This window comes from Mustela nivalis (genome assembly GCF_964662115.1).
Source record: "Mustela nivalis genome assembly, chromosome: 18".
Classification (NCBI taxonomy): Eukaryota; Metazoa; Chordata; class Mammalia; order Carnivora; family Mustelidae; genus Mustela; species Mustela nivalis.
Window position 1 is genome coordinate 50,403,228 of NC_139037.1, and position 20,857 is coordinate 50,424,084.

At 51.3% G+C, this 20,857-nt stretch overlaps 1 protein-coding gene across 5 annotated transcripts; it reads right to left on the reverse strand.

Moving 5' to 3' along the window:
- Positions 1–618: 618 nt before the first annotated feature.
- On the reverse strand, positions 619–16,926 carry CACNG6 (calcium voltage-gated channel auxiliary subunit gamma 6). Of its 5 annotated transcripts, XM_082710119.1 has the most exons (5): positions 16,891–16,926; positions 15,297–15,727; positions 10,798–10,872; positions 8,711–8,848; positions 619–1,326 (listed from the first exon to the last, which is right to left on the reverse strand). In XM_082710119.1, the coding sequence occupies exons 2-5, from the start codon at positions 15,625–15,627 to the stop codon at positions 1,088–1,090; spliced, it is 783 nt and encodes a 260-aa protein (XP_082566245.1). In that variant the 5' UTR covers positions 15,628–15,727; positions 16,891–16,926; the 3' UTR covers positions 619–1,087. The 5 variants fall into 5 exon arrangements, with proteins under 5 accessions (XP_082566245.1, XP_082566244.1, XP_082566247.1 ...); XM_082710118.1 differs by lacking the exon at positions 16,891–16,926 and having other exon boundaries at positions 15,297–16,842; XM_082710121.1 differs by lacking the exons at positions 8,711–8,848; positions 16,891–16,926 and having other exon boundaries at positions 15,297–16,843.
- Between the last annotated feature and the right edge of the window lie 3,931 nt (positions 16,927–20,857).

The window sequence follows — 20,857 nt, forward strand, 5'->3', positions numbered from 1 at the left end:
AGCCTCTCCCAGACCCCAGTCCCAGAGCCACGTGCCCATCTTTAGGACCTGTTCCCAGGTCCTGCTGGAGCCATCCTCACAGAGCACCACAGACTGCGCTGTCCCTGCTCTGGAGGCTGGAAGCCCAGGGTCTTCGCGTCCCAGGGCTGTTTTTTTTTGTTTGTTTTTTTGTTTTGTTGAGGACCGTGGGGGAGGATCTGGGCCGGGCTTTCTCCGGGGCTCAGAGGTGACTGGCCACCTTCTCCCTGTCTCTTTCCTCCGGCCTGTCTGCATCCTGATCTCCCCTCCATACAAGGACACCAGTCCCTGGACTAGGGTCCACCCCGAGGACCTCATTTTCACTTCATCACCTCTGTATAGACCCTCTCAGCAGATCAGGTCTCATGCTGAGGTCCTGAGCTTAGGACTCCATCATAGATGTGGAAGGAACGCAGTTAAACCTACAATATTCGTGCTCTAGATCGCTGAATTTTCTTACCACTGTCTGTGGGTTTCTTGACATGTGACATTTACTCGGGGCTGAGTAAAATGTCACAGGTTTCTGGAGAGCACAGGGGAGTCACTTTTCTCTACCCCAGGACGCACAATCACACCCAAACAGACTCCAAATAAAAGCTGTTAAATTTCCAAACCTTTAATCCCAAACCGACCATAGCAAGGTCAGACCCAAAGATTTCCCCTCCCCTGGTTCCCCAAGGTTCAAATTAGGTTGAAGAGGTCTCTCCCACAAGTGAACACATCCAGATCAAGAAAACGAATCGGTCCAACTCCCTCCCAAGACCCCCTGGCCTCATCCGCCACCCCACTCCCTCGTTACCCCATCAGGTCCCCTTCCCTCCCACCTTCCCTGGGGACCCTCGTTTGCAAAAATCCTCTCCCCATCCTACCCCCAAGCATCCCAATTCAGCCACAGAGAAGAACATATTCACAGAGGGAAAAGATGAGGCAGAAGCAGGTCTGTGCGAACCCCATGCGCCCCACAACAAGGCGAACACAGTCTCTCCACGATTGGGGGGGCAGATTTGGGGGGATAAAATGGAGAAAAGGAAGGGATTAGAAGTAGCTTGCACAAGGCACAGAGGTGGTTCTAGGCGGCCCTGTGCCCCTGCTTGGGGCAGAGTGAGCCCCAGGGCCAGGGAGGTAAGGTGAGCAGGAGAAAGCAGCCGCCCCCCAGCAGCAAGACCAGGCTGGCCCCCACCCCACAGCCCAGGGACCAGGAGTATTCGTAGGTCAGGGCGGGGGCAGGGGGAGGCTCAGGGCTGACTCTCCGCACGAGGGCTTGCACGGAATGCCGGAACACCTCCAGGCTGACCAGGAGCAGCAGGCCTGTGGGGAAAAGACAGGCACAGTGCTCAGGGCCCCAGGGGAAATCCCCCCACCTGGATCTGAGCGTTTCCCTAACATGCTCCATCTCATGCTCCTGTCACCCCCCCCCCCCAATTCATCCAGCTGACGCTTACTAAACACCCACTACACAGCATGCACAGTCTGGGAAGCTGGAGATACAGAAGGAACACAACACAAACTGAGAGGGACCGAAGGACAGAGGGATGGAATGGTGGCCACCGGAGGCTGAGGGACGGGGGAATGTATGGGGGTTGCTTCTTCACGGGGCAGAGTTTCAGCTGGGGAAACACGAAAGTGAAAAACGGGTGGAGATGGGGCGCCTGGGTGGCTCAGTGGGTTAAAGCCTCTGCCTTAGGCTCAGGTCATGATCTCAGGGTCCTGGGATTGAGTCCCGCATAGGCTCTCTGCTCAGCAGGGAGCCTGCTTTCTTCTCTCTCTCTCTCTGCCTGCCTCTCAGTGTACTTGTAATTTCTCTCTGTCAAATAAATAAATAAATAAAATCTTTAAAAAAAAAAGGGGGGGGTGGAGATGGAGAGCAGGGCTGGCTGCACCACCGGACAGACCGGCCACAAAAATGGATGAAATGGTAAATTTCATGTTGTGTGTGTTTTATAGCCTTAAGAAAGAAAAAAGCACAGGGTGCCTGGGTGGCTCAGTCTGTTGAGCATCCTGCTTGACTTAAACTCGGGTCATGATTTCAGGGCTGTGGGATCAAACCCTGTGTTGGACTTCATGCTAGACATGGAGCCCGCTTCAGATTCTCTTTCCTTCTGCCCCTCCCCCTCCTTCAAACAAACAAACAAACAAATAAAGCCAGCCCTGGGATCAAGAACAGCAAAAAGCAAATGACAACTCCATTTTAAAATATTTTTTAAAAAAAGAAAAAGAAAAGAAAAGGGGTGTCTGGCCAGCTCAGTTGGTAGAATGTGTAACTCTTGATCCCAGGGGTTGTGAATTCAAGCCCCACATTGGGTATAGAGTTACTTAAACCAAAAACAAAAACAAAACTCCATCAAGGCTTTTGGAAAGAGTGATGATGGAATCTGAAACAGTCCGACTCATGGGAGCCCAGAGTAGAATGTGGTTGCCAAGGGCTGGCGGGGAGGGGAGTTGGGGAGATGTGGGGCAAAGGGCACAGAATTCAACTATGCAAGGCGAAAGGCGAATGAGTTGTGGGGATCTGAGGTCCAGCCGTGTGACTATGGTTAGCAACACTGTATCCTACACTTGAAATCTGCTATGAGACTAGGTCCTCAGAGTTCCCACCATGCACACGAAGGCAGCCATGTGAGGTGACAGATAGGGTTAATTAGGCTGACTGTAGTTTTATCATTTCATGACGAGCAGGTATACCAACACATCAACTTGGACACCTTGAATTACTACGATTTCCACTCATCAACCATACCCCAGGAAAGCCCATTTGTCATACCCTAATGAAGAAGTGGGATCATAAAACGAAAAGAAAGTCAGTCAAGTCACAATGCAATTTGGTTAAAAACAACAATGACAAGAGAAGAAGAAAGAACAAGACAGACAAAGACGCTAACCTCATGGAGCTTATGTTCTACTCGGAAGAGACAGGTGGTGAGCAAGTAAAAAAAGCTTGCAAAACTCAGATGCCCGCAGGAGGCAACGAGGAAGTATAAATCTACGAGGCAGGTGAGTGTGGTGGGAAACATGAGAAAAAGCAGCCAAACCTCAGCTTTGGCCAACCTTCACTTCCCCTTCAGAAATAGGGACTTACATTCCAGACCTTCTGATTTTTCAAGGATAGCTGGAATTTTTTAAATGATGACTGTTTTTATGGAAATTCGCCCAACCTTTAAACACTTGCTCAGAGACATTTTTATGCACTGCCTGCCCAAGTACGTTTCTGGGTCATTGCTGGCTGTGGGCTGCCAGGCTGTAACTTCCAAAGTAAACACATGAGGAGACAAGATAATTTCAGACAGTGATGTGTGCCGGGAAAGGAGATAAATACAGGGTGATGGGAAGGGGAGTGACATCCAGGGGTGGAGCAGGGACTTTAAGATGGTGACACCAGGAAGAGCCATTTGAGTAATACCTGGAGGATGAAAAAAAGAACGAGGCACACACAAAACTACGTGATGGTTGTTCCAAGCAGAGGGAACAGCTCGTCCAAAGGTCCTACCGTAGAACGAGTACAGGGTATTTGGGGGAAAGAGAGAAGGTCAGTGTGGCTGGAACAAAGAGAGTGGGGAGCAGAGAGTGGCGGGTGATGGAAGTAGAGAGACCAGCAGGGGTCAGGTCATGTAGGACACTCTGATGGTCATCCATGAGTCATGGGTCCTAGCGGTCTCCTCTCTCTGACCCTGAGTCTGGCCCCAATCTCAATCCCAGACCCTCCTTCCGCCCGGCAATCTGCTTCCCTGTGTGGTTTTTAATCAGGGGACTGGAGAATGCAGCCAGGAAACTCTGTCCTATGGGTCACTGGCTCCCTGCTGAGGCCTCCTTGACCCCACACAGCTCAGTTTAAGGGACTGGAGTACAAGAGCATTGGGACAAGGAGGAGACGTTCTCCAGTCCCCTTTCTTCCTTGGCTAATCCACTCATCCTTCATTCATTCAACAGACCTTCCCTGAGCTCTCATTGTAAACAAGACTAACAAAGACCCTGCCCTCCTGGAACTCCATCCCAAAGGGAGAATTGGACAATAACCAGGTAGATGTATTGCTGTGGGCTGAATTGTGGCCCCAAAAGTTCAGGTGTTGGTGTCCTGACCTGTAGTTTCTCAGAATGTGACTATATTTGAAGATAGGATCTTTAAAGCAATAATCAAATGTAAATGAGGCCAATAGGGCCCTCATCCAATACGGAGAACAATATGACTAATATCCTTACAAGAAGAGGTGGTGAGAACACAGACACACAGAGTGATGATCGTGTGAGGACACAGGGAGAAGACAGCCATCTACAAGCCAAGAAGAGAGGCCTTGGAGGAAGGCAGCCCTGCCCACACCTGGATCTCAGACCTCCAGCCTCCAGAACAGTGAGAAAATACATTTCTGTTCTTTAAGCCCCTTCCCTCCCCTCAGTCTCTGGTATGTTGCCATGGCAGCCCGAGCAAACAAATACATACATAAATACATAATTTCGGGTATTGATCGAGTTTGTGGAGGAAGAAAAGGCAAGGTAAGGACATACCAGGTAGTGGACCTACTCTAGACAAAGTGGTCAACAGTGGTCCCTCTGAGACGGAAATATCTGGTCAGAGACTTAGATGATACGAGGAAAGAAGACACGGAAAGATGTAGTGGAAGAACATTCCAGGCTAAGGGGACAGCATTGCAAAATGCTCTGAGGAAATGAGCTTGGAGTATCTGAGGGGGAGTGGAGAAGCCCACATAGCCTGAGTGGAGGGAGCGAGTGGTAAGAGCTGAAGTCCCACGTAGTCAGGAACCAGGCCACGTAAGACCTTGGACCCACATTATTCTAGTGGTAGTAATTTATTGTTACTCTATTGGCCTTTGAACTAGGTAGGAACCACAGTATGATTCGCGGTTTGAAAACATGACTAACCCCAAAGACAAAAATGGAAGGACTTGGCCATGGGCTATAGTCTGTGGACCCCTGGCCTTGACACACTAGCTTTGTACCAAGAATCTCACCAAATGCTGTCGTGTCTCATCTCTTCCCGCTAGACCTTACGAGATATGTATTATTGTCTATAGATGGGGAGTGGAGCTTGGGTTTGAGGGAAGCCAGGGCTACTCCGTACACTATTCTGTTAAGCACATCTCTCTACCTCCTCCTTGACCAAGCCTGACATCCCTTGTATGACCTAGAAGGGCCCATGTGATCTGGCCCTTGCCTACTTCTTCAGCCCCCTTTTGGCTGCTCTTTTCACCTAATAGTAGAGAGTAAGACTTCTTTCAGCCTTTAGATGCACCAAATTCTTTCAAGCCTGGAGCCTCGTATGCATCCCTATCTATGTTACACTTCTTCTGAGAAGACCTCCCTGATCACTGCTGCTTAATTCAATATCAGATCTCCCTCTTATACATTTCCTTCTTACTCTGTTCATTTATAGCATTTACCACAGCCGGAATTATCAACATATATTAATTCATATTAGTACTGTCTGGCCGGCCAATTTCTATCTCCCTCACTAAACTATAAATGCACAAGGGCAGGAAACTTGTCTGTCTCAGAGCTCTAACACATGAACAATACGTGATGTGTATATTTTATAAAGAGAAACAATATTACCCAAATATGTCCCTTTATCTAAGGAGATCTTAAAAACACAATCTGCACAGTCCCTGATACCCGATATAACCAAAGCACCTACAGCATCAAATCCGCCCCCTCACTTTCATTTGGCTGTACAGTCTGCAGAAAATTTCATGCCTGAGACTTCCATAAAACACTTTTCTATCCACACCTCCATGGCACCCCCAGGAATAACCCGGGTATGAGTTCAGTAATAACAGCAGCACCAAATCCATACCATGCTGTAAATTCCATGAGAACAGGGAGATGTTGACCTCATTCATCATTCTATCCCCCAATGGTTCCTAACACAGCATCGAGCACTTACGAGACATCAAAAAAATACTTGTTCAATAATTGGATGGATGAACAGATGGAAAAATAGATTAGATGGAAAAGAAAGAAGAGAGGAGAGTGGGAGGAGGATTAATGAATTGATAGATGGATGCCTGGATGGACGGATGGGATGGATATTTGACACATGGATGTTTGGATGAGTGAGTTCGGGGATATAAGAACATTTGGGCTCAGAGATTTAAAAAAAAAAAAAATTTGCCAGATCACGTGACTCTTCAGAAATTGGGATTCCAACCCAGATCTCTTGATTCCCTGGTCCATCTTTTATACCAGGATCTGCTTCACTCTCCATGCTCCAGCCACACTGGCTTTCTTTCAAGACCTTAACTTCATCAAACTCTGTCTAGCTCGGTTACTCATGGTAACTCTCTAACTCTCTGCTTTAAACCAAGGATTCTTATTATGCACTCTCACAGAAATCTACTTTCCTTTTCCTCTATAGCACCTAGAAGTTTATAATGGTGGGATGACCTGTGATATTTCTGTGTCCTTAACCAGATGATAATCTCCATAAGGGAAAGCACCTTTCTGTCTTGTACATTCTGATAGGACCTCTACATACATGTACAAACGTATTGTGTGTACTGTGTCTGTGTGTGCACCAAGAGTAAAATGAACACATGAATTAATGAAAGAAAGGAAGGGACATGACTGAATTCCCCCTCTTATTTAGGAAGATACCTAAGGCAACAAAATAATAAGAATTGGCCATTATTATTTTCCAGTCATATGTTCGTGCTCTCAAAGATTCATCATGTCTCTCTTACCTTGCACCAGGATCTACCTCTCTTGTTGTTAGAGTTACCATGTACCATTGTGCAAGATTTGTCCTGCTTTATGCTCTGACCTTCATTCTGTTCCTCAAACTTGTTAAGTCTTTTACAACCTCTGTACATGCTAAACCTTCATCACCATCATCATCACCATCATTGCCAACATCGCCACAAACACCACCAATTTTGCCACCACCTCTGTCACCACCACACTCTGATAGGATGATTCCCATTCATTCTTCAATTGTCAGCTTAAATATCACCTTCTCTGAGTTTCTCGGACATACCCTCACTACAATACACTCCCCTAATAGGCTTTATCCTGACTCTCGTCACAATTATGGTTGTAATATGTGTAATTACTCATTACGGTTCAATTGTTTATTATATTTTATCTATTTATTTGACAGAGTGAGAGAGCATAAGCAGAGGGAGCAGCAAAAGGAGAGGGAGAAGCAGGCTCCCTGCTGAGCAGGGCACACAATGCAGGACTCCATCCCAGGACACTGGGATCATGACCTGAGCTGAAGGCAGATTCTTTTTTTTTTTTTTTTTTAAAGATTTTATTTATTTGTCAGAGAGAGAGAGAGCGAGCACAGGCAGACAGAATGGCAGGCAGAGGCAGAGGGAGAAGCAGGCTCCCTGCCGAGCAAGGAGCCCGATGTGGGACTCGATCCCAGGACGCTGGGATCATGACCTGAGCTGAAGGCAGCCGCTTAACCAACTGAGCCACCCAGGTGTCCCTGAAGGCAGATTCTTAACCAGCTGAGCCACCCAGATGTCCCCGGTTACTAGATCTAATTCTGTCAGAATCTAGGCTCTGTGAGGGACAGACACCATGTCTTGTTAGTCTTGTATCTCCAGCCCTTAGCACAACACATGAACTATAGCAAGTGCTCGTAAACACACAAAGCATAAATAAATGAAGCTAATATAATTAATGACTTTTATATCTTCCTTAGAAAACATTCGATCCAATGAGGACTACATTAACAAAATGTAGCATTTTTTTTTTTTTTTGGACCATCAACTCCAAGAATACAACAGTCCTTAAAGACCCCAGTTCCAAATCTAAAAGAATGTTTGGAGACCTTCCAATTCTCAGTGAACAATAGGGCTTAGAACCCTCACATTTGAGCCTACAATAGCCCTGTGATTCCCAGAATCCAACAATGCTAAGAGATGTCCTTCAACTTCCTAGTATACAACAGTGTTTGAAGACTCCAGGTTGAACCTGGAGATGCACCCCCCCCACACACCAATTCCCAGCCAACAACAGGGCTCAGAATTCTCCTATGTTTGAGACTGCTATAAACGTTGAGCTTCTCCAATCACCAGCATCCAACCCAGCATGCAATAATCCTTGGAGACCCTTGGTCCAAATTTAAAATAGTGTCTGGAGAACCTTGATCCCCAGACAACAACAAAACTTGGAATTCTCGGGGCGCCTGGGTGGCTCAGTGGGTTAAGCCTCTGCCTTCGGCTCAGGTCATGATCCCAGATCCTGGGATCGAGCCCCACATCAGGCTCTCTGCTCAGCAGGGAGCCTGCTTCCTCCTCTCTCTCTGCCTGCCTCTCTGCCTTCTTGTGATCTCTCTCCTTCTGTCAAATAAATAAATAAAATCTTAAAAAAAAAACTTGGAATTCTCCCATTTTGGAGCCTACTATAGCCCACGGGTTTCCCTCAACTCTCAGCATGCAAGAGTGTTTGGGGACCCTACCTCCCAGCATACAACAGTGTTCAACACACCCTACCTCCCAGCATGCACAGTGCCTGGAGACCCAACCTCCCAGCCTGGAACAGTGCCTGAAGATCCAACCTCCTAGCATGAAACAGTGCCTGGAAACCCAACCTCCCAGCATGCAACAGTAGTTGGAGATCTAACCTCCCAACATGCAACAGTGCTTGGACACGCTACTTCCCAGCATGCAACAGTGCCTGGAGATCCAACCACCCAGCATGCAATTCCCTCAGTCTCCAGGCTCCCAACCTTCACCTGAGAGGCCAAAGCAGACGGCTCCAACTCGGAGTAGGAACTCTGCACCTTTGCTGAGCACCATGATGACACAGAGGCACCCCAAGGCCATGACTGCCAAGCCTAGGACTGCTATCACTGCAGCTGCCAGATTCACTTCTGCAAGGGGAGGAAAGGGAAGAAGCAGAGAACATGGGATGTAGGAAGATCTCCCCTATAGGGACCCAGAACTAAGAAGATGGAAGATTCAGATCTAGTCAAAACTTTTCAGGTAGATCATCCAGTCCAATATTTTGCTTACGCTGTTGAAGGAACTAAGACTTGCAGAGGGCCAGGGATTTGCCTGAGACCCCAGAGCAAAGAGGAGACACAGCCGGGATAGGAAGGGAAAGGGACCATCATTACAGGTGAAGCAGCTAAGACAGTGGACGTGAGGGTGACAACAGAGAAGAGAGTATGTTACAGTGAAATGGTCCAAGTCAGAATTCTCCCCAGCCACTTCCTCATTGGAAGGCTGTAGTAGAAATCACCAAACCTCTCTGAGCCTTGGTTTCCTCCTCTAGAAAATCAGGATCAAAATCTCTATTTGATTGGGTTGTTGTGAGGATTAAAAATCTAATGTGCCCAGTGGAGCGCCTGGCACACAGCAGGTGTGCTGAACACCGGCACGCTGATGACTTCCTCTCCCAGACAGGCACAGAGACTTGCCTGAGCTCACTGAGCACAAAGACAAGACACAAAGGAGGGAGACCCACTCTACTATGCACGGGACACCACACCGTCTGTTTTAGCTGCATTGTCGCATTAAATCCTTACAAAGACTGGATAAGAGTCATGATACGACCACAATCCCTTACTGGTGGGGAGGAATACTGAGACACTGGGCTGATGGAGAGGCTGTGGTTGTAGCAGAAAGGGTAAAATTCTAAGAGTTCCATTATTCAGTATGTGTGTGGTCTATGTGCAGTCTTTTCATTTTAAGTGGACTTAAATTAAAACAAAATTTGGGGTGTCTTGGTGCTCAGTGGGTTGAATGTCTGGCTCTATTTTTTTTTTAAAGATCTCACCCTACTTGAGAGAGAGAACAAGTGTGGACGAGCAGGGGAGGGGGCAGAGGGAAGCAGGCTCCCTGTTCAGCAGGGAGCCTGATGTGGGGTTCCATACCAGGACCCTGAGATCAGGACCCGAGCTGAAGGCAGATGCCCAACTGACTGAGCCACCCAGGTGGCCCATGAAGGTTGGACTCTTGATCTCAGCTCAGGTCTTGATCTCAGGGTTGTGAGTTCAAGCCCCACATTGGGCTTCCATGCATGAAGCCTACTTAAAAGCAAACAAACTCCAAATTAAAAAACAAAAAAAACCTAGTTTCTGGTGGCTCAGTTGTTAAGCCTCTGCCTTCAGCTCAGGTCATGATCCCAGGGTCCTAGGATCGAGTCCCACATTGGCCTCCCTGCTCAGTGGGGAGTCTGCTTCTCCCTTTCCCCTTGCTCCTCCCCCCCTGCTCATGCTCTCTCTCTGTCAAATAAATAAATAAATTCTTAAAACACACACACACTGAGTTTCTCCATCACACTAGCCACATTCCAAGTGCTCAGCAGCCACATGGGGCCCATGGCTACCATACTGGTCAGCAAAGATAACATTTTCATTTCATGGAAGATTCCATCGGAGATCATTGCCCAGGAGTCAGGACTATTTGGGTTTGAATTCTGCCACTCCCTCTGCCACTTCCCGGGAGAAGTAAATGTAACCATTTCTGGGCCTCCATTTCCTCATCTGGAAGATGAAGACAGAGCTGCTGCCCCACGGGGTCATGTAAGAGACCAGAGTTCTTAGAAAGGAAACCTTCAGCACTGTGCTTAGCATGTGGTGAGCACACATCACTAAGATGTTAAAATACTACCCACAGAAAGGGGCTGTGGCCTGCCTGAAGTCACACAGCACGTGACAAAGGCAGAGCTGGGGCAGAAGCATCAGGCACGGCAGGGCTCCCCCAAAGATGGGACCTCCCAGGGCGAAGCAGAGAAGACAATGTCATCAAGAACTCCTCCAGCATGGCCAGCCTATCCCCTCACCCCCGCTCCCCCACCGCAGGGTTCAGTTCTCACCTTTCTTTGTAGTTCTCTGGAAGATGCGTGCATTTTCCCCCGTGGTAAAGAATTTAAAATAGGTACAGTTTGCTTCTGTGGGAGCAGGAGAGAAAGAGGTGGTGACATGGAAGTTGCTAGGCTAAGGTCAGGATGGACATTTAGCATCACTCACAGCAGCCTAAAAATAGGACATCCGCATCCCCAACAGACACAGGACACAGATGATGCTCGAAGCAAAAACCACCTGCCGTCACCTAGCTATCAGGAGCTGAGGCTCCAGTCTGCTCTGAGGTCCAGATCTGTGGCTTAGTGAGAGCCACTGACCTCTTTGGGGCCTCTGACTCTTTCTCTATAAAATGAGAAAACAGTCTTGTTCCAGGCTCCACCATATGGGTTTGCTGAGGGCCACGTGGGATTATAAACAATGATCGCTTTATTCAACAAAGGACACCAAGATATGGGGAACAGAAGGTTAATAGACTCGGAAGAGATTCTCATCTCAGAAAGAATTCACTCCTGCAGGTCAGCAAGAAAAGAGAGGGAAACCAACTGAAAAATGGGCAAAGGACAGAAATAGTCAATTCACAGAAGACGTCTGAATGACTCACAAGGATATGAAGAGATGCTCCACCTCCCCAGGGATCCCAGAAATGCAACTTAAATCAGCAGGGGAACGCCACTTTAGATCAATTAGATTGGCAAATATTAAAAGGATAATATCAAGCAGTGGAAAGAGAAGAGGAAACAGCTGGGAGTATACACTCGTGTTTTTTGGAAAGCACTCTGACGTCCTTTACGAAATGAAGTACATTGATAACCTATAGCCCAACAATTTCATCTCTGGGTACGTGCCCAGGCAAACACTAGGAGCAGGAACATACATGTGCATGTTTGCTGCAACACTGTTGCTAAGAACGGGGAATCAGAATCAGCCCAAGCATCCATGTCTAGGGGCTCAAGTAAGGGTGAGGGACTGGCTCTTGAGCAAATCTCTGCAGCGCACAGTAGCCAAGAATTAGAGTAACAAAGCCATGTGGGGAGAGCTGAGCAAGTGTTGAGAAAAAAAAAATCATAAACAGGAAAAAAATCCACAGCATGGTATCATTTATGTAAATTAAAACACAGACAGATATAAAGAATGCTCAGTATTTTCCAAGTTAACATGTATATTAGTGTGTGCATACCCAGCCCTTTAAAGAGCCGAGTTAGAAAGGAATGGTGGTGAATGGATAAGGAAGATGTGGTATATATACACAATGGAATACTATGCAGCCATCAAAAGAAATGAAATCTTGCCATTTGTGACAACGTGGATGGAACTAGAGCGTACCATGCTTAGCGAAATAAGTCAAGCGAAGAAAGACAACTGTCATATGATCTCCCTGATATGAGGAAGTGGTGATGCAACATGGGGACTTAAGGGAGTAGGAGAAGAATAAATGAAACAAGATGAGATTGGGAGGGAGACAAACCATAAGTGACTCTTAATCTTACAAAACAAACTGAGGGTTGCTGGAGGCAGGGGGGTTGGGAGAAGGGGGGTGGGGTTATGGACATTGGGGAGGGTATGTGCTTTGGTGAGTGCTGTGAAATGTGTAAACCTGGTGATTCACAGACCTGTACCCCTGGGGATAAAAATATATTATATGTTTATAAAAAATTTTTTAAAAATAAATTAATTTAAAAAAAGAAAGGAATGGTGGGGGGACAGGGAAGAACAGCATCTAAAATAAAGCATGAGAAAGATCTTGGGAAGGCAACTGTTGACAATTGTGGTGTCCGCCAAAGAAGAACCAGATTCATCCGACTTGGTGTACCTGAGGTCCAAGGACACCAAAGCTTTAAAAAGGCGGGAGAGGGGACACTTTACGAACTGCATTTCAAAACCAGCACCTCTCAGAGAATTTGCCTGGCCCTACACTCTCCTTCTACAGATGGGGAAACTGAGGCATGGGAAGGCAGACAGGAAGAGAGGTTCAAGATGTAGGAGAGGGGGGCTGGGTGGTCTGGAGAAGGAGAAAGGAACTGACCAAATTGTGGAGTGACAAGAAATAAGGTGCTGAGTCAGGCAAGGTGAGGGGAGACCCCACAGCCGTGCCCCAAAGGAAGGCGAGGGGCAGGCGGGGTCCCGTCCAAAGCAGTTTGACGGGAGTCCTTACCCCGCAGCGGCAGCAATCTTGCAGCAGCAAGATGTAAAAGATGCTTCATGCAGTAGAGCAAAGGGTGAGGCTGCTTATTTTGTAGCAGTCAGTGGGGGACCAAGGTCTTCATCCATGAGGGAAAGGTGAAGTCCCATCTAGAGAGTAAGAAGGTCTGGTATATCTTTCTGAGAGAGTGCGGGCTGTCTGGCCTCCTGTTTTGGCTACTCAGAATTGAGGACCTCTCACCTCTGACTCCAGATGGCATAGCCCATTTGGAAAAGAGTAGGATGGCTCACATACACCCTTCTCCCCATGCAGCCCAGGGAAATATGAGAGCCCTTTGAAGACTAGGGCAACGTGTGGGATAGTCCTGAGATAATGGAAGTTGTGAGTTTCTGGAGGGTCCCCTGGAGGGTCAGGACTTGGAGGGAGGATGGAGACCTTCCTGGGAGGAAGCTGAAGTCCTTTCTGATCAATGGGGCAGGGGGGGGGCATCAAGGGATGTGAGGAATCCTGCCTTGTGCAGTGAGCTTGGGGCAGGGGGCATCCCCTCAGGGGACAGCCAGGATCTCTGGGACATCTTTGTGGACTAGTGAGATGCAATCCAGTGTAGTTGTTAAGAACAGAGACAACCAGCGTTCAAATCCCCTATGACTAGCCTGGGTGCAGAGATAAAGCCGCTTAACCTTCCTCACTCCTCATTCCTGGCTTCTATAAAATGGGGATGATACGTAGTACCTATCCAGAAGGTTGCTACAAGGATACGAGGATTAATGAGTTCGCACATGTGAAGTACTTCGAACAAAGCCTGGGGGCATAAGCCTCCAAACATATTACACAAGCATAGGATTCCCACGGCAGCTCATTTTGGCAACATTTGGGAACTTCCTGCCCGAGACTCCACGGGGCAAACAGAAAAAACAAAAAATGAGCCCATCTGCAGAAGCGAAGTGTTTAATCCAGACCCTGAGTGGGTAGGGAACTCACACAACAAGGGGTGCTGGGCATCTCATTTTGCTCTCAAGGACTTGGGACATCTTATTTGGGATCCTATGGATATAAGATAGCACATCTAGATAAGTGAGAAGGGAAATCTCATCCTGAGCCCAGAGGGGTAGAGGATCTTCTCTGAGGAGCACTGAGGTGCTGGGAGAGTAGAGTGCTGGAGATCTCATGTGGGTGATGAAGCCCGTGACAACCCGTACAGACAGCGAGGGTGTGGGATACAGAGCAAGAGCCCGCTGGGGCTCCCAAGGGGTATAGGATGTCCCACTGGTGTACTTGAAGGGCATAGCATGCCCCGTCGGGGAGAGTGTGAGGTATGGGATAGCTTTCTGGCATCGGCAGGGGTGAAAGGGCATTCTGTAGAACAGTGAGGGCTGTGGGGTGTCTGTAATAGAAAGTAAGAAAGACCAGAGGGTCCAGTTTGGACACTCCAGAGTGGGAGGGATGGAGATGAAGCTGCACGTTTCCCGGAGGCATCAGATCTCCACTGGGATGTTGCAGGGTGACTGGCAAACCCCAACTCTCTCTCCAGGAGCCCAGGCTGTGTCAGGAGTGTGGGTGCTTCTGGGAAGTGCAGGCTGCTTGCATTGCCAGAGGTGTGGTGGGGGACAGGTCGGGGCTCAGGACATGGGCTGCATGGAGAGGTACAAGATCTCTTCAGGGAGCACAGATTCTCTCTGGGATACAGGCTGGCCTGGAGACACACAGATGTCTGGGCCCGCATGCTCTGGTGGACGTACAAGAGCTCTGGAGGTCAGAGCATGGTCTGAGGCACAGGCTGGCCTGTGGTACCAGCTGGTCTGAGGGTGCAGGCTGGCCTGGAGTTCAGGCTGATCTGGGGGTGCAGGCTTGTCTAGGGTGAAGGCTACTCTGCACGTACAGGCTGGTCTGAGGGTGCAGGCTGATCTGGGGGGGTATAGGCTGGTCTGGGGGCACAGGCTGGTCTGGGGGTGTAGGCTGGCCCAGGCGCACAGGCCAGTCTGGGGGTACAGGCTGGTTTCAGGTATGAGCTAGTTTTAGGGCACAGACTAATCTGAGGGTACAGGCAGTTTGGGGCACGGGATATAACTGGGACAGGCTGCTTGGGGGATGGGTACAGAAAGGCCAGTTACAGGCTAGTCTGAAGTAGTCTTTCTTCTCTCCCTCTTCTCTCTCCCTTACCCCCTACTCTACCCCCCCACCCCCAATATAGTTTGTGTCTGGGGCAAAGGTTATACCAGTGAGCACTGGCTGATGTGGGCATGGGCTGGTTCTGAGGCTGCAGGTTTCCTTCTTGGGGCTCAGGGTCCCCCTGGGGTATGGGTTCCGCTGACCCCCACCGCTCCCACTCCCTTGGGGTACAATCCTCGGGCTGGGGGCGTGGCTTCTCACCTCCGGGCAGCTCCGCGGGGCCGCAGGTGTCTCTGCCCGCAGGCACGTCGGACTGCCACAGCCGCTTGGTGCACATCTTCCACAGCCCCATGTGGGCGGCCTCGCAAATAGCACTGCCATTGGTCTTGTAAGTGTTGAGCTCTACCCAGAACTCGGTGCCCACGGCCAGCACGGCCAGCGTGGCGCCCACGGCGCTCAGAAGGAGCCCTAGCTTGATCTTTCCCTCCCGCTCGGGCGTCAGCTGGTGCTGCCCCTGAGCCCGCCGGCGGCTCGCAGCCTCCCGCCGCCGCCGGTCCTCCTCTTGCATGAAAAAGTTAGACCACATCATCATCCTGGAGGCGGCAGCCCTGGCGGGGCTCAGAACAGGTGCAAGAGAGGCAGAGCGGAGGAGGGTCCTGAGGGCGGGAGCGGGGAGGCAAGCGCCTGTGGTCCTGAAGGAGTGAGGGGCTCAGTTTCCACTGGATTCTGAGAAAGGAAGATGTGAACCTTCCCCAGAACCTCCAGTAGGGGAGTTGAGGTTTCCTCCGGAGCTTAGAAGAGGAAAAAATAGAGCCTCTGGGCGGAAACCCTCCAAGTTCAGAGGAGGGCCTGGGGAGGCCCAGAAACTCCACAAGGAAGGTGGGACCCAGAAGAAAGGCAGGGTACCCCCAAAGTGCAGAGCTGGAACCTGGGTCTCTAGCAGAGGGACCTCAGGGCTCCAGAGCAAGAACTGAGCCCTGGCTGAGGCTCTGAGGGGTCACTCTGGGTCCCCACTGGGAGGAATCACCAGAGGGAAACTGGGTGTCCAGGAGCACCCCACTAAGGCTCAGAGCTCGGGGTACCCAGGGAGGGTTGCCGAGGGCCTCTTGAGTGTTTGAGAGAAGTCTCCTGGTTCCTTTTGGGCTCAGAGTCTGGAGTGGGAGAAGCTGGGTCCCCTCTGGAGTTCAGAAGAGATCCAAACTCCTTCTGGGTCTCAGAAAGGCCGTAGGGCCCCCAACATTCACAGAAGGGGACAGTGGAGTCCTGACGTGGCTTCAGGAAAAGGGGGTGGGTGTCTCCCTGGCCATTCAGAGACGAGAGATCAGAGAGTCTCCCTGCGTCTGAGAGAGAGGACAGTGGCTCAGAGACACAGTGGGGTCCAGAGAAGGGGGCTGGCAGACGCCCCGGGGCTCAGGAGGGAGACCTGGGGTCCCTATTGGGGCCAGAGGGAAGGGCTGTGGTCCCCACTGAGGCTCAGGAAACGGGCACGAAATCCCCCCGGGATTCGAAGGACAGCTGGGACCCGGAAGGGACTCAGCGTCCCTTTGGGATCACTCGGCTCCTCCTCCCCCGGGCTCCCAGGGCCTGCCGGGCCGGGAGGGCTCCAGGCTCAGCTCCAGGCCAACTGCCTCCCGCAGGCCTCCCACCCTGGTCTCCCGGGCAGGGCCCCCTCTCGCTCTCCTGCCTCCGCGCCGCGCCGGCCCCAGCTCCGCGACGCCTCCGAGCCGTCGGGTCCTGCAAGTCGCCGCCCGCTCCGCCCCGACGCGCCGCTCGGCTCGGTCCGGCGTCGCCCCACCCGCCTACCCCCGCGCCCTCCCGGGCTATTTCAGGCTCGACCCGTAAATAACACCCGCACCTGTCGCCCAGCGCCTGTTACCATAGGGACCCTGGGTATTTTAAGGGGACGCGAGGGGAGGAGGGAAACTGCCCCGGGAGGAGGGCCTGGGGGCGGGGTCCTGACCCGGCTGGAGCCCGAGGGGACTTTTATTTCCTTAAGGGGCAAGCGCCTGAGCCGAGGATCCCATCTCCATGGTGGCAGGGAACCTGGATTTGGGGTCCGGAGCAGGCCTGGCTGGGAGCCTGAATTGCTAGGTCTGAGGGAGGAGTGACTGGGGCCCCTGACTCCTGGGTCTGAGGGAGGAGGAGGGGCTGGGGCTGGACTCCTGGTCCGAGGGTGGAGAGGACTGGAGGCTTGGATTCCCCGGTCTGAGGGAGGAGGGGGCTAGGGGCCTGGACTCCTGGGTCTGAGAGCTGGAAGCCCTGGGACGGAAGACTGGGACTCGGACTCCTGGGTCTTGATGGATGCAAGAACTCTTGATGGTGCTTAGCTCCCCAGGGGTGAAAGGGGCAGGCCTCAGGGAGAGGCTGGGTGTCAGGGGCCCTGGAACCAGAACCACAGTCCTCATCATTGAGTTTATTAGACAGGGGGCCCCCAGGGGACCTTCCATGCAGTTTCAGCTCCCCTGGGGGCAGGGACAGGGATGGCCATGTGGAATGGCAGCAGGGCCTCATCTTCACCCCTTCCCCCTCCCTCAGCCCTTGTGCAGACAGGCCAGGTGGGACCCACCTTCCACCACCTCTTCTGTTCATCCATGGTTGGCCGCTCCAGGGTGCACCCTGGCCCTGTCCGTCCGCCCTGCTGTGGACACGTTCAGCGCCCTGTGTGGCTTGCATTGGAGCATGAGTTGCCTGGAATGTGACCGTGTGTGTGTGTGTGTGTGTGTGTGTGTGTGTGTGTGTCTCTCCAGCTCTCCCACCAGCCTGGGGCAGGGAAGGGTACAGGAGAGACTCATCTTTGTCCTCAACACCGCCCAGCCCAGGACACACAGGAGGCTTTGGGAGATGTAAATTGGGTGACTTAAAAAGATGGACTGGTGGATGAAATGAGATGTGACACACAGACAGGTCCTCCCAAGAGAGGGGAAGGGGCCCGTCGGGACGCACCTCCCTCTATGTTCTAACCAGCCTTGCTCCCTGTCTCTCAACCAGCAGCTGGGAGATTGCCGGCCAGGCTCCTGGAAGGCCTGGGACTCCTTAAATGAGTGACACCTGTTCTCTCCTTTCTCAAGCCCGACAGGACCCAGAGGGGAGCCGGAGCATTCGGAGCACACCCTGCCCGGGCAGCACAGTGCCCATGTCCTGACTCCATCTTCCCCTCCTGGCCCGGGTTGCCTACCACCACCACCACCACCACCACCACCACCACCACCACCACCACCACCCGCAATCCCCTGGTCTGCATCTCACCCCCGCTAAACCACGTGGGAGTGCACAGTTCTCTCCTGCCTCCCCTTGCTGTCTTTTCCCAAAAAGAGTATGAACTTCCTTTGGTATGAAAGCCCTTGTAATTTTCATGCTAAAAAGTGGCTTGCCCCTTTCCCTTCTTCTGGTCTCAACCATTGCACTGAAATGACCTCTTACCAGGCCAGACCTCGCCATCCTCTGGCTTCTGGGCTTTCTCTGCAGTTCTCAGTTCCACTGGCCACTGCATAGCCCATGGTCACCTCCTCCCCCAGGGCTTCGTTTGCTACATCCTCTTCTCCCCCACACAGATGACCCTGAGCCTCTAGCCAGGGTCACCTCTCTGTCGGCATTCTCCCTCTAGGCACCCCCTCCCCCACTCAGGGCAGCCCCGTGGCTTCAATGTCTCCTGTATGCTGACCTTTCCAAAACTTATATCACCAGCCATGGCTTCTCCCTGAAGCTCACATATCCAGCGGGTTACCCGATACCCTGAATTGGGTTTCAGGCAGGCATCTGCAACTTGACATGTCCAAAGAAGGACGCCTGGTCCCTCCCACCCAAATCCTGATTCCTTGTTCCAGGACCCCTTTCCAAGCAACACACCACAGCTCGGTGCTGTGCAAGTCCGATTAATAATTCCTCTTTCTGTCACTCAGGCTTCCTAAAATGCAAATTTCTTCCCAGGACTACAGGATGGGCACCTAGCCTATGCCCTGACCTTGCCCTACTGTGTTCACCCCTGTTAATCGGCCTGCCACAAGGTCTCCTCCCAAACCTCCCGTGCCACCTTGGGTGGCCTGAATGCTTGTCCTGTCCTCTTTCCATGTGACAAGTCCCATATCTGTTCAAATGTCACCACTGCAGTGAGGCCTGAAGTCCCGTGTCCCATCACTGTCACCACACCCTGGATAGTGTTAATTCACCTCTTGGTAACCACGGTGTTTATCGTTGGTCTCTCCCAAGGATCCCAGAGGGCAGGACCTTGACCGTCTGCCCACCACATTCCGTAGGCCTAGCCTGGGTCCAGAACAGTTTGGCACTTGATAAATACTTCTTGCATTCTAATCCTGAACACAAACAAAAGTGGGTCATTCCTATCCTGTCTCCACGCTTGCTTCGGGACAGATCTCTGGATCCTTCTCTATGGTTCCACCTCTCTGTCTCTGTTTAGTTTTGTGTACCTCTGAGACATCCATGCTCTGACATGTGCACCTCTGCTCCCCTCTCTCTCCACATCTGCTCACCCTCAGGGTCTTCAACTTTCCCTGGCTCTGGGACTCTTACATCCCCTCCCTCAACCCCGCTCTTCCCATCTCTCCACTCCTCTTCATCTCCCCCATCCTTCACCTCTTTCTTGCTCTATATTTGGCCTTTGGACTCTAGAATCCATGCCCCCCCCCCAACCAGTTCTACCCCCTCCTCCACCAAGGAATCCCCCCCTCCCACCCATCTTGTCTCTCTGGACTCTGCCTCTCCGTGTTCTGTCTCTCCATTGAGCTTCTGTACACTCTGTCCTGTAGTTCTTCCCCCATATTTTCTACCCACTCTCCCTAAAACTGCTCCCAGGGAATTCCTCCCTGGTTCCCTGCCCTCCAGGTTCTCCCTGTTTCTAGTCCACCCATAGGGCCCCCAAGGGGAACTCCCAACACCCAGTCTGATCCCATCCCTCCCTTGGCTGCCTCCTGTCATCAGAACAGAGGCTGCTGAAGCCCCTGGCACCTCCAATGACTGCTTCCTCCCCCTCCATGTCCCAGGCTGTCTTCCCACCAGACTGGGAGCCCTAGAGGGCTGGGCAGTGTCTGAAGCATCTCCATCCCCCAGTATGGTCAGGCTCAGGGCCTGGCACAGAGGTAATATTTACTGAGCAAATGAAGGGACATCCATGAAGCAACATCCCTTCTGCATCCCTGGTGGCCTTTGAATCCATCCCCTCCACACCCACAGCCCTTGCTCAGCTCACCTGTGGCCCTCTTCTCCCCTATCCCAGAGCATCAGCCTCTTTCACCACTTTCCCAAGTGGCTCCTTCTAACACGCAATCCAGTCCTGGACTTCTGCTGCTCAAAACTCCCGTTTCTCCTCACTGCCCTCAGAATAAAGCCCAAACTCCTTCACCTGGCACTCCAGCACCTTTCAGCTCTGGCCTCTGCCTCCTTCTCTGACCTGACCTCTGACCCTACCCAGGCCTGCGATGTCCCAGAACTTTGAACCCTGTCCCAAATACAGAGTGCCATGTCTCTCCCCCTGGCCCCTTTGTCACTTGAAAGGTTCCTATGCATCCTTCTTAAACTTCGGCTGGGATTAGGTTCTCCAGGAAGTTTCCCAGAGTACAGCTGACTGCTGGAGCTCAGTCACTGTGTTCTCCATTCAAGTGTCCGTCATAGTCCCTGTCACAGCACCAATCACCCTGCCCACAATACAGTTTTTGACGACTCCACCTCGGGAGCAAGGGAACGGTCTGTTTCATCTTGGGGGACCCTGATCCCAACACACACTGCCTGGTATGTTAGCAGAGGCACAGAAATGTCAATGAGTGAATGGCTGAATTAATGCATGAATGAGACACAAATGTCTAAGTCCC

Excerpts from the sequence above, each read along its gene's own strand:
- CACNG6 (XM_082710119.1), bottom strand. The coding sequence starts at position 15,627 with ATGATGATGTGGTCTAACTTTTTCATGCAAGAGGAGGACCGGCGGCGG. Across the intron at positions 10,873-15,296 it reads CCCCGCGGAGCTGCCCGGAG|AAGCAAACTGTACCTATTTT; the intron begins GTGAGAAGCCAC and ends CTGCTCCCACAG. Across the intron at positions 1,327-8,710 it reads CGTCTGCTTTGGCCTCTCAG|GCCTGCTGCTCCTGGTCAGC; the intron begins GTGAAGGTTGGG and ends TTTTCCCCACAG.